General features: G+C 43.2%; 1 protein-coding gene across 4 annotated transcripts in view; it reads right to left on the reverse strand.

The window, feature by feature from the left end:
* Nucleotides 1-27,543, reverse strand: part of MTR (5-methyltetrahydrofolate-homocysteine methyltransferase) — a 126,818-nt gene that overhangs the window by 10,301 nt on the left and 88,974 nt on the right. For all 4 annotated transcript variants that reach the window (XM_043925180.1, XM_043925179.1, XM_043925178.1 and 1 more), the window contains 7 exons: nt 22,084-22,151; nt 21,375-21,495; nt 10,443-10,524; nt 6,072-6,170; nt 4,946-5,021; nt 1,916-2,071; nt 114-310 (listed from right to left, as the gene is read on the reverse strand). In XM_043925180.1, coding sequence (XP_043781115.1) covers nt 114-310; nt 1,916-2,071; nt 4,946-5,021; nt 6,072-6,170; nt 10,443-10,524; nt 21,375-21,495; nt 22,084-22,151 — 799 coding nt within the window. The remainder of the gene's footprint in view (nt 1-113; nt 311-1,915; nt 2,072-4,945; nt 5,022-6,071; nt 6,171-10,442; nt 10,525-21,374; nt 21,496-22,083; nt 22,152-27,543) is intronic.

Below are 27,543 nucleotides of genomic sequence, written 5' to 3' on the forward strand. Positions count from 1 at the left end.
GTAGGGTGGAGCCATGCTAACACAAAGCTCAGACTTATGCCAATCTTATTTATGATCTTTCAGTGCTTAAACCAAAGAGGGCTACGTGTCCGCTGGCAGCACGGCCTCCATACCTGCTGCCTGAGCCCGTGGAAGGTGGCTATGGGCTCCGAGGCTTGTGGCACCATGCCTTCCGCATACAGGTGGATATCATCGTGAACGCTCTGTGCCGGCCAGAACCCAACCACGCCCCTGGCCTGGAGCTTCTTCTGACTGATCAGTGTCTGCAGCATATTTTGGGCATCATCATAGACCCTTTTGGCCTCTTCACCTATTAGGAAAATATCATAAGAATTCACTTAGGTATGCCAATAACACCCACTAAAGAAAGCTTTTTAAAACCACTGCTTCTCCCCAGTTTCCCTCCTTATCCCTCTTCTCCTCTCAAATACTTTAAGTCCGTGTTTGCAGTCGGCACAGCCCCAGGTGCAGTAGCTGAGGGTTCGGTGGTTCTGCTAAGTACAGCTCCCAGATACAGTCGGCTCCACCAGCTCACACCACTCATATTTTTCCATTTAACAAAAGGCAGGGCGCCAGCTCTCACTCCCCGCAGAAACGTGTCAGACAGAGTGACACAAAGCAGGCCAGATCCTTCCATCACCGCTCTCCTTGTGCACAGACAGCCCCCCTGACCTTGCCGTGACCCCTGGGGCACAGAGCAGCCTGCAGAGCGAAGTGGGCTCGGGCGCGGCTCCTGGGCGGCAGGCGGGGACCCCGCAGGCCTCACCTGACGCCGCTGGTGCCAGCAGGGCCTGAGTGCCTTCACCAGGGCCTGGACCGGCCGGCTCCACCTTGGCCTCTCTACTGCCCCGTCATCACTCTGGAGCGCTTCAGAACGAGCGCCCCTTTCTCACCACCGCACCCTGGGGAGCCTGAGAGCCGCTGCATCCCAGCATCCTAATATGCACCCCAGAGATCCCTCCAGGAGGGGGGCTAGGGGTGCTCTCTCAGGCTCCCCTCAGCCCTAACCCCCATGTCCAGCAGTCCACTGCTCATTGCACTCTGAGCTGGCTGTTACTGAACCCGTTGAAGGGCTGAGCCTTCATGGGCTTAGATCCCATGTCTCTGGGGCAGGGCTGGAAGACAGAAGCAGGGAGAGCAGATTATCTATCAACTGGCTTGTCGCCCCCAGCCCTCACCTCCACTGGGCACAACGGACTCCTTGCATTCAGATCAGCTCACACGTCTGTGCCCTCTCACTCGGTCTGCCCGGCCTGGAGGGTCCTTCCTTCACCATCTCACATTCCCAGGCCCAGCCTCAGTAACTCCCATCTAATCTTCAAAGAGCAGTCCAAATACCACCTCCTCCAGGAAGCCTTTCCTGATCTTCCAGTTTCAGCTCGAGCTCATCCCCTGGTGTCCACAGAGGTCCAGGCTTAGCCCTGAAGCAGAAGCCTGGTCTGTCATGTGGGAATCACCCGCCACTGCTGCCTCAGCCAGCAGGTACCAGATAGCGGCCATGGTACATCTTCTCTGCGGATCCCCAGTGCCCAGCAAGTAATTGATGTCAACAAAGATTCAGTTCAGAATGAGTAAACGAAATGCCAAGTTTACTCAATAAATAACAATCAACCCAGCAGTTTGAAAACCATCAAAGGACTGAGCAGGTAAACAATATCCTATATCACATGGAAACAATGAACTCTAGGACTCTGCTAGAAGTCCAGTGGTTAGGACTCTGTACTCGGAGGGCCCAGGTATGATCCCTGGTCAGGATCCCACAAGCTTTGAGGTGCAGCCAAAAGAAAAAACAAAAAAACAAAACACTCCATCCGGCATAATCCAAACCCACCACTCCACTACCTAATCTCATCTTCAAGGTCCCAAGACAATGTCTCGAATGTCAGTGCAGGACAGAAGCACTTACGAAACTAACCTACAGTTTTGTCGTCAAATATCTTGGGAAAGCCTCGGTTCGGATATTTGCCCCGGAGCTGCCAGACGTCGAAGAAAGGCTTCCAGTCAATGTAGTCCACCAGCTTCTGCAGGTCGTAGTCTTCAAAGACCCGAGTCCCGAGGAATGTGGGCTTCACTGCAGGAAAGGAATGAGCCGTCAACCCCGATGATGCCAGGGCGGGCCTGTGGCCCAGCTCCCTTCGTGCCCAGAGCCTCCTACGAGAAGCCTTCCTGGCCTGCTCCTTCCTGCTCTGTCAGCTTCCATGCTCTGCCTCCCTCCTGTCACCCAGAGGAGCTGTTTTACAAAGAGGGAAACTAGAAACTACTGTGGAGAGGGACCAATTCTGCAGCACATCTTAAATAAAACTCTTCTTCTCCTGCAGCTGATTGACTACATGACCCTTGGAAACTTCCCTCAACCCCTTCCCCTCCCCTATGCCCAAGAAAAAAGACAGACTGGGTTCACCTTCACTTGTACAGAGGAAGGTAACGCTAAAAGAAAACACACAAGAGAAAGACACATAGAAGAAGCCACATCCATCAAGTTTTAAAACATGATCAATAATCTATATTGCCTACTGACATACATGGGCTTCCCTCATACTCAGTTGGTAAAGAATCCGCCTGCAATGCAGGAGACCCTGGTTCGATTCCTGGGTCAGGAAGATCCGCTGGAGAAGGGATAAGCTAACCACTCCAGTATTCTTGCACTTCCCTTGTGGCTCAGCTGGTAAAGAAGCCGCCTGCAATGTGGAAGACCTGGGTTCAATTCCTGGATTGGGAAGATCCCCTGGAGAAGGGCAAGGCTACTCACTCCAGTATTCTGGCCTGGAGAAGTCCATGGACTGCATAGTCCATGAGGTTGCAAAGAGTTGGACATGACTGAGAAACTTTCACTTTCACTGATACATATGCACATGATCAAAGTCTAAGGAAATGCATGGAAACCAGGCATCAGATTCAGGGTCCAGCCAGGGAGGCAGGGGCTCACAGGAATTACTACTATGTATTGCTCTGTCTTTTTAAAATGGGCAGTAGGTTACTTCTTAAGTGACTGGTAGGGGTACATGGATACTCAATACATTCTTCTTTATACTGCCTTGTAAGTCATAAGTGAAATACTGGTGAAGACTCCAGAGACAGACGGTGCCCCTGGGCTTCCTGGACACCACGCTGCCCCCTGCACCACCTAGCCTGGGGTGAGTCAGGCCAGGGTCCAAGGTGATCACTGTGCTGCCCGCTTCCCAGCCCTCACATCCTCAGTTTCCTGATCTGCAAACAGGGATCAGAGAACTTAAACTAAACCACCATGCTTTGGTGCTCAGTGATAACACAGAAAGTTTCAGGAGTGTTTTTGTCTCATTCGATAGTATAAGTGAGAGGTCAAAGTATAGAAAAAGTATGCACAGCTTCTTAATTTTGCCTGGAAATCTCTACCTTTTTATACCACCCATGGTAGTTTTTTCTCATGTGTTCCTGGTCATCTTTTTACTATACAGGACAATCCCTTCCTTTTAAGTATTTTATTCTGCTGATTAGTTTGGTAATTAAAAAGAAACTACAGCTGTTCTCCTGACTGAAGTGTCCTCTTGCCTAGAAAGGCAGGGAAACACTCTGCTTCCGGGTGACTGAAGGGTGTTATTCTTGAATGAGCTTGTTGGTCAGAGCTGGAGGTTTGTTTGAGGTTTCTAGGTTTACCACCAAAGACCTAGAAAAGAAGAACCCTTCGTTTTCCTTTTACTGACTTCCTGAAAATACGCCAGGACTGGGCTGTCCTTGAGGGGCCCTGCAAGGGGGTTAAAGAGCTCTTGAAAACTGCCACCACCACTGCCTGGAACTGTGAACCTTGAGGGAACTATTTCTATTGAGATGTATTCTGGACATTTGACTTGACTAAAATGGATCTCCCCTTGCAATATTTTTCCAATTTCATAGTGAAAGCTAAAGACAAAATCATTGATTGGGCTGGTATAGTAATGCATATTTTTCAAAGGTTTATACATATTATCTTATTTTATCCTTACAACATTTCCATAAAGTAACTCCTTTCTTATGTATTAGAAACTGTCGAACATGGAAATAAGATGCTCAGGGTCACTCAGGGATTCAGAGCCAGGAGCCAAGTTGGGATTAGAACCCAACTCTCCATGTGCCTTCCTCCCGCTAAATCACACTAAACACAGCTGGACTAAATCTAGAACCCAGCTCACCTACGTTTCCAGTTTAATACCCATCACTCTGCTGAGCATGTGTAGAACGTGGGTGAGGTGAGCAATGAAAGCAGATTAGAGGTATTACCTTGGAAATATGGATTCAATTAATATAACCCCTGTTCACCCTGTCTCAGTTTTGCATTCATATCTCATGCCTCTCTGAACCTGTCAGAATGTCTTACACATTATCGTGAACACCCATGCAGGGCAAGAAAGTTTAGAAACCAGAAGGGAAAGAAACCACAAGAGGGAAGCGTCCGAGCGAGAGTAAGAGTGAACAGAACAGAAGCGCCTGCGTGGCGGCAATGTCTTGGTCTCCTCAACACGCAGGAGTTTGCGATTTCAGACGTTCCACGTCTGCACCTGGGCCGGCTGGGACCCAGGCCAAAGTGGTGACTGCCGCCCAAGCAGGTCTCGGCTTCAGACGAAGAAGGCCCACTGAGGCACAGCACAGAGGCAGGACGAGGGTGTGGGAGACACGGCAGAGACTGAATGCTAGTAACCTTTCAAGCTGTCGCTTGAAATTCCATTTCTTCAAATTAAAGCGGAGATAAGAACACATTCATTTTAGGGTTGTGTCAAGGACTCAGAGCTGCTGCAGTTCAATCTCAGGACAGTGTTTGGTTCTCCATAAATGGCACCTATTGACTTTCATTTTCAATCATCATTGTCATTCATCATCACTACTGAACATAATGAAGAGTTTCCAGCTGCCTGTTTGATTCTGCTGACCTGAAAATGAAAACCTCTCTTCAGCTCAGAGCTATCACATCTCTCTAACACACAGCCCAACAGACCTGGAGGAGGCTCTGCCAGCCAGTCAATATGGAAACCATTTTCTCTAGCTTGCCTTAAGGTTAAGTATCTTCTCTCCTATGAAAAAAAGAAAAGTTATTCAGTCAGAGACTCTTAGATTTTCAGCTGCTACTATTAAAGTATGTCCAAGGAAGCTAGTAAATATATTTTGCAAGAAAACAAATGCTCTTATTCATGAAAATTCATATTCTAGAAAACTCTTCCTGTTACATCTAAAATGGCTTCACATCAGCACCAGAACAATAGAGATGCAATACACATCCCGCACACATGGCTACATAAATGCAAGGCAGGCCTGCAGCCTTAACTGTAAGGTAAGTAAGCGTGCGATGGGGCAGACTCCTGCCCAGACTTTACCTGAGGCTGGGGTTCACTGGGGCCACCCACCAACTGCCCTGAGGCCCAGAAGGCAGAGCCAAGAAACAGCCACCTGTGGGCAGATTAAGGAGCGGGCAAGCCAACCACAGTGTCTTGGTCCAGCCAACACCTCAGGAACGTATTCCTTTCTCACTGTTGGTCATCACATTTCCCTTGCCGGGCCATCCCCAAAATTCATCCCCTACCCATAACACAAAGCCCAGTAAGCAGATAACCAGGAAGAAATATCCTGACAACCTCTAAAGAGTAATCATGCCTGATCTCCATAGATCCCCTGAAGCTCCTCTAGAGAAGGATAGTTCTCGAAACATTATTCTGCACAGAGTGTGTTGGATGATCAGGGAGAGAGGCTTACAATGTTCCTAATGTCTTCATTCTCTTCCATTATTTCCTTAAGAATAAGGATCTGTGGGAGTCATTTCGGCACACTGTCTCAGTTCCTGTCTTGCTGCTGCCTCTGAGCTCATGTTTTATTCATTCTCATAACTCGGGTAGCAAACAGCACCCAACACCTACAGCTTACTCAATATATGTTTGGTGGAATAAATAAAATTAATTTTAATATAGCCAAAAATTATTGGGAACAGTAAAGAATGCTGATGTGAAGCAGAAAGTAGGACTTTTCTAAAAGGATCCCAAACCTTCCCCTCCTCCAACAGCAAAATCACAATAATAACTGTAGGATCGTTCTATTGCCCAAACAAGAGGGGACCTGTTTTTGTTACTTACCTTGAGAGACTCATAATGGTCCTGTCTGATATCTTCATATTCTTCCAGGATCTCCTCAAAGTACTCATCTTTTAGATTCTCATCTAACAGCTGAGAACACTGGAAATGCAAGATCAAAATTCAGCGACCACAGAGCAGCGAAAGAAGATAAAACAGGCAAAACAAGGGTCAGTCCTGGGGTCACCACCTTCAGCAGGCCTTCCCATGGTCATGTCATTTCCTCTCCATTTACCAGTTATGCTAGTTTCTGCCTGGCTGTAAAGTGTTAACTCAGTAGGCCGGGGGCGCTTCATTGCTGCACATTCTAAACAGAGGACAGATCCTGTGAGGTAAATACTAAGCCTTCAGTGATAAAGAGTGTCTTCGTCTACCTGGGGCCTTGGCCATCCCAGATTGTTTATGCTAACAATGTGATTTATGGGGGGACTTGGCTTGCACTCTGTCTGACCTCTGGAGCGGTTCAGGACTGAGTAAGGTCAGTCAAGTGAGCATGCCACACGTACGTGACTGACTTCCAGTTAAAGCCCCAGACACCCAGGCTCTGTCAGCATCCCTAGTTGGCAACGTTCCATCCATGCTATCACACATCATTAGTTGAAGTATCAAGCCTTGTCCATATGACTCCATAGGGAGACACACCTGGAAGCTAGTGCCTGGCCTTTTCTAAATCTTACTCAATTTTAATCTGTATCCATTCACGGTAATAAACGGTGATTGTGAGTTTAACAGCATTTTTGAGTTCTGTGAGTCACTGAATAAATCACTGAAACTGAGGGGGTTCTGGGGATCCACAACACACTGGGTAGGTACCCCCTCTTCAGGGTTTCAAAGATACTCTTCATCTCTCCATCACCACACTTTTCACAGGCTTCCAGCATCTGTCTACGTGTCTACTTCCCTTACTAAGGCAGGCCCTTTGGAGGTAGGACTGCACACAGAAGGTGCATCCTCACTGGATGTCTGCTGACAGAATGAGGCTGATCTTCACAGTCAACCATGAACTTCTGTTAAAACAAGAAAGGAAACTGACTGTCTGGGAAATGTGAGGCTACTCAGTAAACTATAGAACAGAATCAGCCAAGTATATTTATGACTATGATTACCAAGTTGGTAGAAGAATCGCTGCCACCAAAGCTGAAAATATAATCACCAAGAAGAAAGATGTGGCCTTGCCTCAGTGGAGTTCTCCTTTAGGAAACTCAGCAGAACTCAGGAAAACAAGAAGGAATGCCTACTCCCGAGTCCCCAGAGCACATGCAAGCAATGCTTTGAAGATTTTAAAACACTGTTACATTCTGCTAGACTTTAACTCTGGGAAAGTCAGTCAGTCAGTCAGTTCAGTCGCTCAGTCGTGTCCAACTCTTTGCGACCCCATGAATCGCAGCACTCCAGGCCTCCCTGTCCATCACCAGCTCCCGGTGAGCCCCCCTATTTCCAAAACTTGACAGCACCCAGCAGGAACTACTGGGGAGGTGGAAGGTGCTGCTTCCGTTGGCCGGCCCTTCCACACCCCTGTGGGACTCCTGCTCCCAGAGCTGTGGCGACAAGCCCCTCCCTGCCCAGGCTGACTTGCTCAATAAGAACAAGTTCATGGCCAATTATATGGGCTGTTCCATATGATCAATCACAAAATCAGAGTCAACCTGGGTTTTCATGCCAACCATCAGACACAGTACAGCTTTTCTTATCCTCTTTTTCTTTCTCATAGCAAATCACAGCACAATGAGAGGGAATACATTGAAAATAAATTTGGGCATCTTGTTTTTTATTTTTTAAAAAAAGGAAAAAAGCAAGGGGGCATCCCCCAACGTAAATCTCCAACTATTAAGCAGCTACGGTATTTTGGAATCTTTCAAATAAAAACATGAGACAGTAGCCAGAGCGTAAGCCTGTGCCGTACTCACTGCAGTGAGATCAAAAGACTCTAAACCAACTATCAATCTAAACAAGTCAGCCTAAACAAACTCTACCAATGACTCCCCAAACGTGTCACCAGCAGTTACCCAACTGACTTATCATCAGACTATATCTGAGTGATTTTAAAGGGTGGCTGTTCCTTTGTATATGAGAAGAACCAACCACAGTCGGCTGGACCACACAGTGAAGAACACAGATGCCCCCGCCTCCTCCTCTGCGGGCTTCCAGCTGGGCCCATGGTGCTTAAGCTCTTCAAGACAATGGAAGAGTGTCCTAGAGATGGAATCAAGGGGCCAAGTGCTTCCCAGCTAAAGTGCGCCCTAACCTGAGGGGCTTTGTCAGTCCTGTGTACTCAAATGGGTTCAACAGCCTGGTCTTCAAATGGGAAGTGTTGTCGCTCATTAGCATTTGAAAATAGCCACTAGCCTTAAAGAGAGTTGCACTGGTTACTCAACCATGGACCTGAAATAAGCTCCTTAGGAAATACAATCCAAATATAAGATATAAATAGTGTTTTTCAAAATTGAGTTGTAGAAATGTACTTTATTTGCACATTAGTCTATGTCAATGGCAAATTAAAAAACTGCAATTTTTTGATTTCAGCCCAATTGTATCCTTAATAAAGGAGACTTATTAAACATTAACAGAACAAGTTTAACTAATGCAGCACAGAGTAAGACCACCTGCGTTCCAATCCACACCTGCTGCTTGAGGGATCTGTGGCCTCAAGAGTTACTGACCTCTCTGTTCCTGTTTCCTCGCCTCTAAAATGGGGATAATGAAAATATCTACCTCATGAGAATTAAATAAAAAGTCCATGTAAAGCACTCAGCACAGTGCTGGGCACACTGTAAATGTTTAATAATGTTAGTGGTTACTGAACAACTTTAATTCACAGGTCTGAAAGAATTCCTTTGGAAAGTGGTTTGGGAGGTGTGGTGGCCCTCATCCAGGCTGGGACCGCGCCTGGGAGTGTCACAAATCGCCAGGCCCCTCAGCGGCCTTCCTTGCCCGCAAACGTGAAGGCTGGACTAGACTGCTGTGTGTGCTCAGCTGCTTCGGTCATGTCCAGCTGTTTGCACCTGTAAGAACTGTAGCCCGCCAGGCTCCTCTGTCTGTGGGATTCTCCAGGCAAGAATACTGGAGTGTGTAGCCATGCCCTTCTCCAGGGACTGGACCTAGGTTTCCTGCACTGCAGGCAGACTCTTTACCCACTGAGCCACCTGGGAATCCCTAGACTAGATGAGTGATGTTTAAATTGTTCTCGTTTGATGAGAAACAGGAGTGGGATGAGGGAGGGGAAGGGGTCACTCTGGTTTGCCCACTGAGTTTCCAGAAAAGACGTCACTTGCAAAGGTTTCTGTGGCAAAAACATACTTGGAAACCACTGGACCACATGGTCACTCAGATTCCCAACAGCTTTTATGTCCCATTATTCAATGAATATAATGAAACACATAACAAGAGAGAATGTTAGGCTTCATGATAGAGAAAAGCAGAAAAAACCACTAAGGTAAGTTGTTTATCATATTCACTAAATTCTGCGTTTTAAACATATATCTGTGAATGTTTTTCTGTCTTCAGGTAGGGTCAATTGGCCCATTTCAGTTTAAACGTTTTTCTATCTGGAAATGGGTTATTTAAAAAAATTTACATTCCTATTACTCAACCACAATAAAGAACGAAATTTTCAGCAACATGGATGGACCTAGAGATTATCATACCAAGTGAAGTCAGAAAAAGACAAATATCATATGATGCCACTTACATGCAGAATCTAAAACAGGACCCAAATGAATATATTTCTGAAGCAAAAACAGAATCACGGACATAGAAAACAGATTGGCAGCTACCAAAGGAGAGGGAATGGAGTAAGAGATGGATCGGGAGGTTGGGATTATCAGATGTAAGCTTTATGTGTAGGATGGATAAACAACAAGGTCCCACTGTCCAGCACAGAGAACTACAATCCATAATCAGAAAGAATATTTAAAAAAAAAAAAGAATGTATAAATATGTGTGATTTGATTTTGCTGTACGGCAGAAATTAACATAACGTTGTAAATCAACTATACTTCAATTAAAAAAAACTGATAAATTCTACATTCCTTTAGCTGGAGTTAAGAAAGTGCCCATTCATATTTGTAAATACTCTAAATGACTGAAACCCCGCTCTGGGTTGGCGTCCTGGCATCACTGCTCTGCTGCTCAAACCAGCACTGCCGATGCTGGCTCAAGAAGAGGTCCCAGAAGGCACAGGACACACTGACCCACCTCCTCCGGCAATGCGGATACCTGCAGTGACCCTACCACAAGCCCTAGGATAGTCTTTGACGATTCTTTTTAGTAGAACAGGACAAAAATAAACAGAAGATCTTGGGCAGTACCCTTAACTCGCAACGCTCTCATTTTCTCATTACAACAGATCTGCAATGACACGAGGCCCACACTTACCACCACCACGCTCTTGGACGCGTCCAGGACGTGGATCACAGGTGCACTGTATCTTGGGGCTATTTTAACTGCTGTGTGGGTTCTGAAAAGAGGGGTCAGGGGGAAAAACACATCCGTCAGGGCTGACAGTTGCTACACAACTCCTGTTCAGAACCATTGGAGATAATGTTTCTACAGTGCTTTCCAGAGAAAAATCTCACGGTACTTATAAATACTGCATATCCCTTCAAAAGCGAGAATGACCTTCTCCCCACCCTAACATGGGGAAGCCAAGGGGAAAAGACTTGGATTTTTGGCCCAGCCAACAAAGAAGTCTAGGGTGAAAAGAGGGCAATGTCCTCAGCTCTCTGCCAATGGGATCAGACTGGCCTGGTGACTGCACTTTGCTTTCATAAAGGTCAAAGTGGAGTGTTCCTGCAGATCAACTGGGCCACCAGCCAGAGTCCCTGGAGAAGCAGACAGCGGCAGGGGACACGGGACCAGTCCCCAGCTGCTGCTTCCCGCCTCCCACCAAGAGACACCAACACTCCTCCAACCCAAGCCCACCTTCTACTTGTCGGAAGGAAACTTGGACCTAAATAAATTCAACACACAGTAATAGAGAGAGGTTAAAGCAACAAGATCTTATCCTAACACTGGCTCAGCCCCCAATTTCTTTCGCCAAACCAGAAAATGTCAGTTCTGAGGAAGAAACACTCTTTAATGCTTAAAACCACCTGATTTTACCAACAAATTGCCCTCTGATTGCTGAATGTTTATATCAATAGCACAGGCTACGTATCTGCTATTTTAGTATAAAGCACAACGTATTAAAGTGAGAATTGAAGATATATACATCCTTCCTGCATGTGGTTAATCTAGGGCCCTGAGGCTGGGACAGAAGTGCAGACTTTGCCACAATCCCATGTACATGGGTGATAACAGTAGCTCCCCCTCCCACTAAAAGGACAGTGTTTCCAGTCTTCTCTCCTCCTCCTTTCCCCCTTAAAGCAGCAGCAGCTTTCTCTAAGTCACATACTTTCATATTCTTTCCCCTCAACTAAAATATATTCTCATTTGGAAAGATGTCCAGAATGTGCTATTTTACAGGGGAAAACCAAATTAGCAAAACCAGTTTGTTTAAAAGAACTTTATTTAAAAAATAAACAAAACAAAATACTAACACCCTCAACCTGCCCCAACCAACCAACCAACCAACCTTAAAGTGGCTGTATAATAGAAAAAGCAAAGACAGATATCAAAATGTCAGCACTGGTTACATGAAGATTAGAACTGGGGCTGACTCTGGGAAGGAAGAGACAAAAGTTTAACTTTATGAATTCTTTGACATGTTCTAATAATTGTGAATTACTGAGGCAATTTTTGAAAACCAAAAAAAAAAAAAAAATTAAAGGTATAATATCTGAGTGTGTTTTTAATAGGCTTCTAAGGAAAGACTCTAAAAACTCATTCACAATGAGATAGACAAAACCTCTAACATTTCACCTGTCCCGTTTCTCAGCATATTTCTCTACAGAAATAGAAAGCAAAGGACGAAAGCCATAAGCCACCAGAACTGGGCTGTAAGATGGAGTTCAGCCTAGACCAGCCAGCGCAGAAGATACCTTCTGGACTGGGAGGCTGGGATGGCCACCAGCAGGGGGCGCTGCACCGCTGCCCTCGAGCAGCCTAAGGAATGCCAGGGCCTCCTCAGGAGCATCTGTGCCTACTGTGTGCTCGGAGACCACAGATTCTGAAGTTACCCTGGGTAGTCTATGAGGCGGGGAAGATTTTCAAACAGGAGGAAAAGTTATAAAGAAGGAGTTGCTTCCAGCTTCAAAATAGAACACAAGTCAGACTCTGTATGCTTCCTCTTCCTCAGATGCTTCCTCAGCAACTTGAAACACACAAATATACCTATGTCTTTTTCCTCCATGAAGCTCCCCCAAGAAACAATATTTTAGGCCCAATGTGACTTCAGTGACATTTCTTTTAAAGCTAGTTGGTAAAAATTGAAATGTTTACACCAACATAATTGATATTTAGTAAGTATCTAAGGTTTCTCAGTGCAATTCTGGTCATTGTCTATTTGATGGTCTGGAAAAGGGCACTGAGAAGAAATGGATGGATTTCATGATTTAAAAAAAACAAATCAAAGTACTCCTTTCCAACATAAAAACTGCCCAAGCTGGATGAGCACAGGCATGAAGTTTGAGTCTGTCCAGCTATCAGCAATAAATGCTGGAGAGGGCGTGGAGAAAAGGGAGCCCTCTTACACTGCTGGTGGGAATGCAAACTAGTACAGCCGCTATGGAGAACAGTGTGGAGATTTCTTAAAAAACTGGAAACAGAACTGCCATACGACCCAGCAATCCCACCGCTGGGCATACACACCACAGAAACCAGAATTGAAAGAGACACGTGTACCCCAGTGTTCATCACAGCACTGTTTACAAGAGCTAGGACATGGAAGCAGCCTAGATGTCCAACAGCAGAAGAATGAATAAGAAAGCTGTGGTACAAGCAAGCATCACCCTCAATGGTGAAAAATTGAAAGCATTTCCCCTGAAATCAGGAACAAGACAAGGGTGCCCACTCTCACCACTACTATTCAACATAGTGTTGGAAGTTTTGGCCACAGCAATCAGAGCAGAAAAAGAAGTAAAAGGAATCCAGATAGGAAAAGAAGAAGTGAAACTCTCACTGTTTGCAGATGACATGATCCTCTACATAGAAAACCCTAAAGACTCTTCCAGAAAATTACTAGAGCTAATCAATGAATATAGTAAAGTTGCAGGATAGAAAATTAACACACAGAAATCCCTTGCATTCCTATATAATAACAATGAAAAAACAGAAAGAGATATTAAGGAAACAATACCATTCACCATTGCAACAAAAAGAATAAAATACTTAGGAGTATATCTACCTAAAGAAACAAAAGACCTATACATAGAAAACTATAAAACACTGATGAAAGAAATCAAAGAGGACACAAACAGGTGGAGAAACATACCGTGTTCATGGATTGGAAGAATCAATATTGTCAAAATGGCTATTCTACCCAAAGCAATCTATAGATTCAATGCAATCCCTATCAAGCTACCAACGGTATTTTTCACAGAACTAGACCAAATAATTTCACAATTTGTATGGAAATACAAAAAACCTTGAATAGCCAAAGTAATCTTGAGAAAGAAGAATGGAACTGGAGGAATCAACCTGCCTGACTTCAGACTCTACTACAAAGCCACAGTCATCAAGACAGTATGGTACTGGCACAAAGACAGAAATATAGATCAATGGAACAGAACAGAAAGCCCAGAGATAAATCCACGAACCTGTGGACAACTTATCTTTGACAAAGGAGGCAAGGATATACAATGGAAAAAAGACAACCTCTTTAACAAGTGGTGCTGGGAAAGCTGGTCAACCACTTGTAAAAGAATGAAACTAGAACACTTTCTAACACCATACACAAAAATAAACTCAGAATGGATTAAAGATCTAAATGTAAGACCAGAGACTATAAAACTCCTAGAGGAGAACATAGGCAAAACACTCTCCGACATGAATCACAGCAGGATCCTCTATGACCCACCTCCCAGAATATTGGAAATAAAAGCTAAAATAAACAAATGGGACCTAATGAAACTTAAAAGCTTTTGCACTACAAAGGAAACTATAAGTAAGGTGAAAAGACAGCCCTCTGATTGGGAGAAAATAATAGCAAATGAAGCAACAGACAAAGGATTAATCTCAAAAATATACAAGCAACTCCTGCAGCTCAATTCCAGAAAAGTAAATGACCCAATCAAAAAATGGGCCAAAGAACTAAACAGACATTTCTCCAAAGAAGACATACAGATGGCTAACAAACACATGAAAAGATGCTCAACATCACTCATTATCAGAGAAATGCAAATCAAAACCACAATGTGGTACCATTACATGCCAGTCAGGATGGCTGCTATCCAAAAGTCTACAAGCAATAAATGCTGGAGAGGGTGTGGAGAAAAGGGAACCCTCTTACACTGTTGGTGGGAATGCAAACTAGTAAAGCTCCTATGGAGAACAGTGTGGAGATTTCTTAAAAAACTGGAAATAGAATTGCCATATGACCCAGCAATCCCACTTCTGGGCATACACACTGAGGAAACCAGATCTGAAAGAGACACGTGCACCCCAATGTTCATCGCAGCACTGTTTATAATAGCCAGGACATGGAAGCAACCTAGATGCCCATCAGCAGATGAATGGATAAGGAAGCTGTGGGACATATACACCATGGAATATTACTCAGCCATTAAAAAGAATTCATTTGAATCAGTCCTAATGAGATGGATGAAACTGGAGCCCATTATACAGAGTGAAGTAAGCCAGAAAGATAAAGAACATTACAGCATACTAACACATATATATGGAATTTAGAAAGATGGTAACGATAACCCTATATGCAAAACAGAAAAAGAGACACAGAAATACAGAACAGACTTTTGAACTCTGTGGGAGAAGGTGAGGGTGGGATGTTTCGAAAGAACACCATGTATATTATCTACGGTGAAACAGATCACCAGCCCAGGTGGGATGCATGAGACAAGTGCTCGGGCCTGGTGCACTGGGAAGACCCAGAGGAATCGGGTGGAGAGGGAGGTGGGAGGGGGGATCGGGATGGGGAATACGTGTAAATCTATGGCTGATTCATATCAATGTATGACAAAACCCACTGAAATGTTGTGAAGTAATTAGCCTCCAACTAATAAAAAAAAATAAATTAAAAAAAAAAAAGAAAGCTGTGGTACATATACACAATGGAATATTACTCAGCCATTAAAAAGAACACATTTGAGTCAGTTCTAATGAGGAGGATGAAACTGGAGCCTATTATACAAAGTGAAGTCAGTCAGAAAGAAAAACACTAACACAGTATATTAACACATATATATGGAATTTAGAAAGATGGTAACGACCCTATATGTAAGACAGCAAAAGAGACACAGATGTAAAGAATAGACTTCTGGACTCTGTGGGAGAAGGCAAGGGTGGGATGATTTAAGAGAATTCTTAGCACTGAAACATGTATATTACCATATGTGAAATTGATCACCAGTCCAAGTTCGGTGCATGAAACAGGGCATTCAAAGTCAGTGCACTGGGACAACCCTGAGGGATGGGGTGGGCAGGGAGGTGGGAGGGGGGTTCAGGATGGGGGACACATGTTCACCCATGGCTGATTCATGTCAATGTATGGCAAAAACCACTACAATACTGTAAAGTAATTAGCCTCCAATTAAAATAAATTAATTAATTTTTAAAAAAAGCATGCTCCTGGTTTGACATTGATTCCACTTTTTTCTAAGCCTCCATTTATACAAACTTCTCCAGGTGGAAGAAGACTTCTTTCTGAAGTCTGAAAAAATGCAAAACATTGGAATCTCTCCTCTCCTTCCTACATACCCAGAGAAAAGGGGTAGAGGCTGAGGCTGAATCTCAAACGCATCTCTGCGAAATCACTGGTCCACACCTAGGATTTAATTAGTCGCCTCCCATAGTGACCGACTAGCCCTGGCGATGTCAGCCCTAGCCCACGGTCTCCCGCCTCGCTACCAGCGTGGGTGAGGCCTCATCTGTGCGAGTGTCTAATGTTGAGGTCCTCCCTCAGCCCGTGGGACTGCTAGCACAAAGCTGCCCCCAGCTGCAGGCTGGAGCCGACCTAAGAGGGCACGAGAAGAAATTCTTCCACATTCTGAAAAAGAACACATACTCCAAGCATCTATTTCATGCCATATCCTATCCCAGAATTAATGTTTTACATAAATGCAGCATGACCAAAACTTAAAATGTGAAGAGAAAAATGAAAGAAAATGGAAAATAAATTTCAGGAAAATTAAGGTAGAATCAGGAGTGAGATTAGCATATAAAATTCATTCCATGAAATCCTATACAGAGGAAAATATTATCAGTTATGTGATTCAGCACCATACTTTGGAGCAATTTAAAAAAACAAAACAAAACTCAGAAAATTACCTCCCACTTTGGGCAATGTGACTTCCTGTTGAATTCTGCAAGTTAAATTACACAAAAGATAATAGAAAAGGACATTTTGCAGCTATTGGCTTTAAACCAGTTAAAAATTGAGAGCTAACTGCCAGACTTTTGCCCTTGAGAAGTTCTATAGCTAAAAGGGCCAGATTTCTATTAAAGTCATTTCTAGTTTGTGATACAAAATCAGCTGTATTACAGACAGTAAACTGTTCAGTTTTCTATTCTCTTATTGCTATAGGTTTAAAAGGGCCCCTCCAAGCACATTTATACCCACAAATGATTCCAAATCTGTATAACCCTTTCAGCCTCTCCAAGGATCCATCCTCAAGTCTCATTTTGAGTGTCTGGGGGAACAGTTCTAATTCTCTCTTGCTACTGGAAAAGCCATGCTGCTATTCCCCTCAGAAATCTGCTTTCATGAGAACTTGGAAGTCCTGAGCCTCCATCTGCTCAAAAAGGAGTTAGTAAAGGAAAGAACTGGGCCATTGCTAAGCCCTCCCTCGACAGATCTGTAGGAGGTGATGATAAGGTTCTCAGATGGCTTCTGAGACAGTCAAACTCCTGAATGCGTTCTGGCAAAGCTGACTCTCCTAGGGTAGATGGCTTCCTACAGATGCGAGCAGCACTAACCATAAAGGAAGAGATGCAGAAATCAGACTTCATGAACATCTGACAGGGGCTTCCCTGGTGGCTCAGACAGTAAAGAATCTGCCCGCAGTGCAGAAGACTAGGATTTGATCCCTGGGTCAGGAAGAACCCTTAGAGAAGGGAATGGCTACCCACTCCAGTATTCTTGCCTGGAGAATTCCATGGACAGAGGAGCCTGGGGGGCTACAGTCCATGGGGTTACAGAGAGTCAGACACCACTGAGAGACTAACGCTTTCTGAGAAAGAGCTGCATTCAATGTGAATAAAGAATGCATACAAATTAGTAATAAAAATAGTGAAATACCTAATTTAAAAAGAAAAAATTCAAAAAGCATATCCAAATTGTCAATATACATGTGAAAATGTACTCAACATCATTAGTCAGCAGAGAAATATAAATAAAGATCTTATTAAGATATTATTACGTACATACAAAAATGGTGAACACTGAAAAAGGTGCAGAATAACCAGAAGCCTCATAATTGCTGGTGGGAGTATAAATTAGTACAATCACTTTGGAAAAAGATCCTGCAATAAATATCTAATGCAGATGTTGCTGCCATATAGTCACTAAGTTGTGTCTGACTTTTGTGACCCTGTGAGTCCATGGAATGCAGATGACCATATGTACATTCTGTGAACCAGCAAGTCTGCTTCAGGGAAGATAGACATTTATAGCAGCATTCCACGTAACAACCCCAAACTGGAAAAACCCAGATGCCCATGACAGTAGCAAGGATAAATAACCCAGAGGGCATTATACAATTCAATATTTTACCACAAAGTGAGAAAAAAAAAAAATCAAACCAAAAACCCCCCACTACTCTAACAATGAGTTTGGGCCTTAAAGACATAATGTTGAGCTGGACACAGAAGAATATACACAGTAGATTAAGTATGTAAGTAGTATCAATGGAATCCACTTATACAAAGCTGAAATGCAGGCCAAACTGGAGAAAGAGAGGGTTACCTGGAAGCAAGACTACTGGCTTTTATTTTCTAATAATTTTTCAGAAACTGTAACAGGCAAGGAAGAGAGCCAGAAAAACTCATCGAGAAACAGAATACTGGAGTTAAAGAGACCTGGGAGATCATGGGAACCAGATGTCTGTCTCCTGAGAGGAACACCTTCAGTTTTCCAGACAAAGAGAACAGATATTCTACAAGAGCATGAAGACTGTGGGTCATTACTGATCTGATTGATTTTAACTTGATATACCAGATTATAACTGTTAAGATTCATTTATGGCTAATGTTGCCAACGATATATCTTGAGAGGCTAGTCATGTTACTTTCTCTTATTTTTTAAGGAACCTCTTTAATCTGGTGGCTCTTACTTGGTGAGAGATGTAATAGAATTAACTATTGGTAAAGTTCCAACTTGGGCTTTTCTGGCGGCTCAGTGGCAAAGAACCTGCCTGCCAATGCAGGAGACACAGGAGACGCAAGTTCGATCCCTGGGTCAGGAAGATCCCCTGGAGAAGAAAATGGCAGCCACTGCAGTGTTCTTGCCTGGGGAATCCCACGGACAGAGAGGCCTGGCAGGCTATGGTCCACGGGGTGACAGGAGAGTCGCACACAGCTGAGAGACTAAACAACAGTAACAGTGTTCCAGCTTGAACAAGTAGCAGGATGTGGTTTCCTGATACTGAACTTCCAAGTGTAGAGTCCTCATAAAATCTTTCTTATTTGGAAACTAGCATCACATTCACATAACTCATAATGCATTTCATTACATCTGCTCATTTAAATATTTCTTTATTCCTATTTTATAACTGTGATTTTAAAAGGTCTTTCATGTTGACAATAATCTATAGATTCTCTTACCATTCTCTTTACTAAGCTAATGAATATTCCCACTATAATCATTCAATTACCCAAACTATGCTCATTGAAATCCCAGTTATTGATAGTTGGTCATATTCCTGGAGAACAATCTTTCACATAATCCTAGCAGGTTAAGTTCTCCGTGGAAAAACAAAGCCAGTTTTCTAACGTGAGCAATAATAACCACACTATTGAGTTCTCCAAGTATGAAAAGCAATTAGTGGAGATAGAACACTGTGACCACTCATGAAAATGTTCTATTCAGATTATAAGTGGGAGGATGGTCAATTTCATGTGCCAATTTGGCAAGGCCATGGTACCTGGTTTTTGGTCAAACAACAATCTAGATGTTTCTGTGAGGATATTTTTCACATGTGATTAACATTTACATCAGTAGGCTCTGAGTAAAGCAGATTGCCCTCCATAATATGGGCAGGCCTCATCTAATCAAATGAAGACCTTAAGAGAAGGCTGTATATTGTCACCCTGCTTATTTAACTTATATGCAGAGCACGTCATGTGAAATGCTGGGCTGGATGAAGCACAAGGTGGAATCAAGACTGCCAGGAGAAATATCAATAACCTCAGATATGCACCCTTATGGAAGAAAGTGAAGAGGAACTAAAGAGCCTCTTGATGAAAGTGAAAGGGGAGAGTGAAAAAGCTAGCTTAAAATGCAACATTCAAAAAACTACGATCAGGGCATCTGGTCCCATCACTCCATGGCAAACAGATGGGGAAACAATAGAAACAGTGAAAGACTTTATTTTCTTGGGCTCCAAAATCACTGCGGATGGTGACTGCAGCCATGAAATTAAAAGACGCTTCCTCCTTGGAAGAAAAGTTATGACCAACCTAGAGAGCAAATTAAAAAGCAGAGACATTACTTTGCTGCCAGAAGTCTGTACAGTCAAAGCTATGGTTTTTCCAATAGTCATGTATGGATGTGAGAGTTGGACCATAAAGAAGGTTGAGCGCCAAAGAATCGATGCTTTCAAACTGTGGTATTAGAGAAGGCTCTTTAGAGTCCCTTGAACTGCAAGGAGATCAAACCAGTTAATCCAAAAGGAAATCAGCCCTGAATATTCATTGGAAGGACTGAAGCTGCAGCTTAAGCTCCAGTATGCTGGTCACCTGATGCGAAGAGCCGACTCTTTCGTAAAGGCCCTGATGTTGGGAAAGATTGAAGGCAGGACGAGAAGGGGACGACAGAGGGCAAGACAGTTGGATGGCATCACGGACTCAATGGACATGAGTTTGAGCATGCTCCGGGAGATGGTGATAGGCAGGGAAGCCTGGTGTGCTGCAGTCCATGGGGTCACAAAGAGTCAGACACGACTGAGCAACTGAACAACAACAAAGAGAAAAGACTGGGTTCCCAGAGGAAGGAGGCCTTCTTCCTCCAGGCTGCCTTTGGACTCAAGATTCACAGCAACTCTTGCCAGGCCTCCAGTAGGCCCACCTGCTCTGCAGATTTCAGACGTTCTTGTTTCCAGAATCACATGAGATGGTTCCTTAAAATCAATTTCTCTGTCTCCCTCCCCCGATGCCCCATGTACAGACACACATCCTGCTTGTAGATTCCTAACTACTACAAGTGGCTTAACATACAGTTGTTTCTAGTGTGAAAGGAACTCTGAATAGCTCTGACCTGCCATCTACTGTATTTTGTATCAGAAACAAACCACATGCTTGTGCGCCCATCAGGATCAGTGCTCTACCTGGGCACTGCTCCCTGCCAAAGTGAACAACGTGGGGCATAAGGAATGTGTCATGAAAGTCTATGACCTCTAACTAACATACCTCTCACTGAACATCATTATGATCGTGACCCCAGGAGATATATGACAAAGTGAATAATGACCGTGCGACCAAATCTGAACCTTCTCTTCTTTAAATTATTTGACCCAGAGGTTCCCAAAAGGTCTCCTTTTCAGAAACAACTTCCCAAAGTGATCCTCTGATTCATTTTCTCTCAGTCAGCTTTCTATCTCAACTATTACAAGGTCAGAGTTTCCTCAATAGAGCCCGTAATTATTCAGACACCTGCTTCAAGACAGAGAGTGGGCTAAAGTTCAAGCAGTGCCTTTGTGCTAACACACACATCTTCACTCAGTTTGATTGCAGGAGTTCTAAGTGTTCATTAGAAGTCTCCGGAACTGGGCAGGAGGTGAGAAGTTTAAGGGAAAGAGGATTATAGGCCAAAGGAATCCAAAAACAGGTGTCGGGGGTGGCACTGATGGAGGAGTTCCCCGCAGCAGGCCCCCAAATTATTCTGGCTCTTGTGGCACGAAGACTAGAAAGTTCGTGTATTTATATAATAAGGAGCCAAGGCGCTACGCGTAGGGGGAAACCTCAGGTTTTACCGCTGTTTTTAAACACTAGCATCTAAGGAAATTTCAGTGAGGCACGAAGCTCATTAGCATGACTCACCTGGAAGTGGTAGCTCCTCCGATCAGCAACGGGATCTTTATAGCGAGTCTCTCCATTTCCTTAGCGACAAAGATCATTTCATCCAGGGACGGAGTGATGAGTCCTGACAGGCCAATTATATCTATTATTCCAAAAAAAGAAAAAAAGAACAATGAAAAGGAGGATGAGAGAAAAAGAGTAAAAGTATGAAGACTCCTTTTCAAAACTCTGTAATAAAGACCACAGGCCAGAAGATAAATTCCCAATTTTTATTAATAATTTTGAGACTTCTTTTCTAACTGGGGGTTTTCAATTTATTGTTTGCTTTTGGTAGTAAATATGATTTGCAACTTCAAGTTGCAATAATCTGCTTGCCACTGTTTTGGGAAAAGCCACGAGACTATTAGTTCATGATTTCCCAGATGGAATATGTCACAGTGTCAGAAGAAATATAAGAGCAAATACACACAGAGAAAAATAAAATCGAATACAAGTTGTTCTAAGAAGCGTGTCCCCACACCCCTTCCTCGGAACTACGAAGGAGTCTCACAGTTACCTGTTCACCCCTTTAGCCCCCGTTATAAGCGGCAGTGACAGAGCCCTCCAGGCAGGAGAGGTCACTCGGGTCCGCATGTCCCGGTAGCCTCCCCGGGCTGGGGCACCGCCCTCGCCGGCGGACTCTGGGAGAGCATGCTTCGCTGAAACGCCCGGGAGCCCACGTGCACAATACCTGCTTTGTGGTCCAGAGCGGCTTTCAGTATCCTGTCACATGGAGTCATGACTCCCAAATCAATGACTCTGGGGTACAGAAACGAGATATGAGGTAAGTAACGAGATCCCATTAGTTATCAAAGAAGCTAAAGGAACATTTCTATTTAGCCATTAAAGACTGCTCTCATATAAACTGGAATCACACTGAGAAGCTCACCAAACATTGACAACCAACTCACTGGTGACTGCCATTGATTAGGAACTGACCATGGGCAGGGGCTTTTTTAAAGACCTTCGCTGACACAATCCACAGAGCATCTAATTCACCCGTTTAAGGTAGCTTTTGGTAGAGGACATTATTATCTAAGCTCTGGTAAAATATATATAACACGTAACGTGCCATTTTAACCGTTTTTAAGTGTACAGTTGACGGTCACTAGTTGGTCGCAATGTTGTGTAACCATCACTACTATTTAATTTCAAAACTCTTTCATTGCCCCAAACAGAAACTCTATAATCCCTCAGCAACAAGTAACCTTTACTCTGCCTTCTATCTCTATGAATTTGCCTTGTCTGGATATTTCTACAAGAGGAATCATACATCATTTGTCCTTCTGGGTCTGGCTTATTTCACTTAGCCTAACGTCTTTAGGGTTCCTCCCCCACTGTAGCCTATGTCAGAACTTCATTCCTTTTTAAGGCTGAATAATATTTCATTGTATGAATGTGCCAGATGTTTATTCATTCATCTGTCAATGGACACCTGGGATATTTCCACTATGCTAAGCCTTCTATATATAAACAATCTTGTTTAACCCTCACAGGAACTGTACATGGAAGCACGATCATGGGGCCTGTGTATTTTTTTCTGGGCGGGGCGGGGGGAGGTGTTTTCATATATTTATTTCATGTATTTATCCAAATATATACATTGGACTATTATAAATGGGATTATTGCATTAAACAATAACAATATTTTTATGATGTTTGATTCCTATTTTAAATTTGATTTTGAGGTAGGTTTTACCAAAGAATATGCTTTTTTTTTTTAAAGTCTTGAAAACATGATTTTTACATTTTTAATAAGGAATGGTCCAGAAAAGCATGTGCCCAGAAGTTAAGCATTTTGTCCACCCAGACAACTAACTAGTAGTGGTGCTGGGGTCTGAACCAGGATCTGACACGAAAACTCATCTTCTTAGCCATGGAGGCCAATAAAGACGTTAGAGAAATTCATTCCATAAATATCTACTGAACAGTATACCCTACGTGGAAGCCAACAGGAAGGATAAGGAAGAAGAGATCAGTTCCCATACATGAAAAGCTGATGAGAATGGAATCCCCCAGAAGTCAAAGGGGAGGGAGAACAAATGAGAAGACAGCTACCCCAAGACATGAGCGAGACTCAAAGGAACAGCAGACCACGGTGGGCACACGGGGAGAGGGGGACTGGGCAGAGGGGGCCTGGAGCACGCTCAGACAGAGCGACTCCACGAAGCTGCAGCTCAGGGAGGAGACGGCATCCTGGATCTCAGAGAAAACGGGATTTTAGCCTTGGAACATGCTACATAAACTACTCCTGTGTTCTAGAGTTAGAGTACCAAGGATGTCCATCATTTTGACAATTTAATTTCATCATGCGCACTGGTTATAAAGATGTTTTAAAAATTACAGTGCACATTTTCCTTTGTTTCCTAATGTCAACAATTCTTAAATAACGAAACAGACAAAATGATTTTAAATTGAAAAAAAAAAAGCAACACTTAAGGACCACCACCTGACATCACAGCAGCTGTTAACAGTGGGTGGTGAACACCAAGGGCAGGAAGGGGCGTTGCTCTCATTATATACCTGTTTATATGTAAGCTGGATTTTTTAGCTTGTTATCATATTAAATTTCTTTAAAAAAAATACACTAGCACATAGAGAATCCTCAGATGCGGACAATTTCAAATCAATGACGCTCTTCAGGGCACTAATCCATTAGACAACGTGCTGCAGGGGTTGATGACGGGGCGCGGCAGGCTGTAACGTCTGGACACCGTGAACTAGGGGCCTAGAGTATGACAAGTTCAACTTCCAACTTACTAGGCTATTTTAAGGAGTTTTGTTGGGAAACAGTCAAATATATCACTGCTTAGAGGAGCACTTTATAATGTTTTCCATTCTTAGAAAATAGTACTTATGGCCCTGGGATATAGGAAGGAGGCTACTCGCCACCAGCGTCAACCAATCTAGGACTGGGGTTGTCCTCAGTCACATCCTGGAGGAAGAAGGGGATCTGTTTCTGGGCACATGTGAGTTGAGAAACTGCTGGCAAGTTCTGAATTAGAATACAGTGTGATAAGTGCCAGGAAGGAGGCCTTTACAGTGTGCTGTGAGAGGCCATCTAACCTGGACAACAGTTTTTTAGAAGGATTCCGGGAGGGTAACATCAGCTGAATCTTGAGCAAGTATTAGCCAGGTGAAGGAAAGAAGAGGGGCATTCAGTAAAGACCAGTGCAACGGAAGTCTAGAATCATGAACAACTGGCGCTGGGGAACTCTGGCTGAAGGAAAGGATCTGAAGCCTGGGTCAATCCCATCCCTCCCTGCCGCCATCCTTCCCACCACCCCTCCCTATTTTCTCTCCCCTTTACTACAATTCCCTGCTTCCCCCACATGCCTCTACACCTCCCTTGGCTTTCTCTTGATTTCCCTTCTGCACTCTGAGCTATATCCCATGTCTGTAAGCCTCTTCTTATACACACTCTTTTATTTTGCCACATGAGAAATTAAAGAAAATAAAAATGAATGCTATGGAAATTTCAAAATTTTACAATCATCATTTTAAAGTGATTATAACAGAGCTGTAAACACAAGCGTTTAATTTGGGCTTCTAATTCGGACAAAAAGGTAAGCTGCACCAAATGCCTTAGCAAAGGCATCCAAAATTATTTAAGAATATATAAAATTTTGAAAATAAATCTTGTAATAGATAAAGCCTCTTTTACTCTCCAGAAAGAACTAAAAAGCAAAACTAAAAACTAATTTTTCTTAGAGTGCCTCACATCCATTAGGTGAAGTTAAAGGTGGCAGTCTTCTGATCCTGCAATTCACACCTATCACCACTAGATGGGAGTACTGTACCAGTTTGCAGTCCTAACCAAGACTTTCCAACCTGTGGTTAAGCCCTGTGTCAACAGATAAATGGATAAAGATGTGATATATACATACAATGAAACCATTAAGAAGCCATAAGAAAGAAAGAAATCTTTCCACTGAAACAATGGATGGACCCTGAAGGCATATGCTGAGATAAGACAGACAGTGAAAGAAAAGTACTGTACGATATAGGCTTACAGGTGGCATCTAAAAAGCTGAATGCACGGAAACAGAGTAGAAGAGGTGCTGCTAGGGGCTGCAGGGGAAATGGGGAGATGCTGGTCAAGGGTACAACCTCCCAGCTGAAGATGACTGAGTTCCAGGGGTCTAATACACAGGACTCTGGACAGACTTAACAACACTGCATGCTATACTCGAGAGTGTTAAGAAAGTGTATCTTAAACATTCTGACCACAAATAAGAAACGGTAATTATGTGATGGGTTAGCTAACACTATGCGGTGATCATACCGCAACATAGAAGTGCATCAAAATCAACGTTTTATACCTCAAGCTCACACAATGCTGTAGGTCAGTTCTATTTCAATTAAGCTGCAAAACACACAAATGCAACAGTTGAATGCACCCAAATAATTGTCAAGAGAACCCGTAAGGTGCTAGGAAAAATTGGATTAGTGTGCCCTTGACTTAAATACACTCCTTTTCCTCACTTAGCTGAAAACTCTAGCATTATACAGTTTTAAAGTGTTCCCTTCTTAACTATATATTATTTACCCATCCTAGACAGTTATATTAAGAACCACTGATTAACACGAAAATACGTCTCATTATCTGTTTCACCAGATCTGTATTTTTAAAAGTACTGGATGTATGATATTTAAAATTTTGTTATTACATCCTATTTTTTCTTATCCAATTAAACAGTGTGCATTATGTTAAATGGGAAAAGTCTACATTTGTCTTTTTATATAATAATTATTAGAGTATTCTAAACTCAACTTTAATGTAATCAAATATCTGATCAAAATATGTTTAAATATTCTAAATTATTTCTAAAGAGGAATTAAACTGGAATATTAATATTAGACATTACAGTTAAAGTTGCTTAAAACTGGAACAAATACTGAAAGCTAAACTGACACAATACAGAATCCTGACTTTTGGATTCAAAAGCCCCGAGGAGGGCCTGCCACTTGCTAGCTGTGTAAAATGAGAAGTACAATAATTGAGGCAGGCAAAGCAGGATCGAAACCGCAAGAAGAAAAAAAGAATGAAGGACAGTAAAAAAGAAAAAGAAAGAAAGAAATTAGGAAAAAAATACAAAGGAAAAAAAAAGGAAAAATCAGTTATATAAAAGCAGCACTATATAAATTCTGAGGTGGTAAATAAATGTTAGGTATTAGTAAACTCTAATACCTAAGGTGGACATATCCCCAGATCTATTCAAATTCTCAAATCTGCAAATTCTATTGCATCATCCCCATTAAAAAATGTGCTTTTTCTGCCTAGACAGAACTATCACTTTGAGCCCTTTTTACTTCTTTTTTCCCCACAAAGAACTCTTAGCATTTCATGAGATTTACTGACCAGCGACAAAGAGCTGGGAATGAAAAAGTTGTATTAGCATTTCATGAGATTTACTGACCAGCGACAAAGAGCTGGGAATGAAAAAGTTGTATTACTAGATGGTTTGCCAGACTCACTCAACTAGCTGGGTGATTCACCCAGGCATTAGCCTGGAGCACAGATACAAAGTACACACAGTCACAGTATACATTTCACTGCACAAGGCCTGTCTCAGGGGCATCTGTCTACCACCTGACATCATAACATTAAACCCATCGGTGTTGACAGTCCATGTATTATGAGACACAAAACCCAAAGGGGGGTTTGACCCCAAAGAAAAAAGGTTTGCACATTCACTTATTTTTTTACAAAAAGAATAAAGTTTTATCAGAAGATGCTTCTCCAGTTGCCATTATTATGTGAGTGCTCAGTCATGTCTGACTCTTTGCAACCCCACAGGCGGTAGCCCACCAGGCTCCTCTGTTGATGGAATTCTGTAAGCAAGAATACTAGAGTGGGTTGCCATTTCCTACTCCAGGGAATCTTCCTGACCCAGGGATCGAACCCAGGTCTCTTGTGTCTCCTGTACTGGCAGGCAGATTCTTTACCACTATGTCACCTGGGAAGCCAGCAAAAAATAAGCGACCCTCCAGTGTACAAGCCAGAGGAGATGGGTGTGCTGGAGGAAAGCGTTTGGGTTTGATGAGTCGCTTTCACTGATGACATCGGGCTCCAGTAGCACCCTGGAGAAATGCCACAGTTCTCCCTGACCTCTTAAAATGCCTTTACTGGAAGAAGAAATATTACTGG

The sequence above is a fragment of the Cervus elaphus genome, chromosome 15, assembly GCF_910594005.1.
Source record: "Cervus elaphus chromosome 15, mCerEla1.1, whole genome shotgun sequence".
Taxonomy (NCBI): Eukaryota; Metazoa; Chordata; class Mammalia; order Artiodactyla; family Cervidae; genus Cervus; species Cervus elaphus.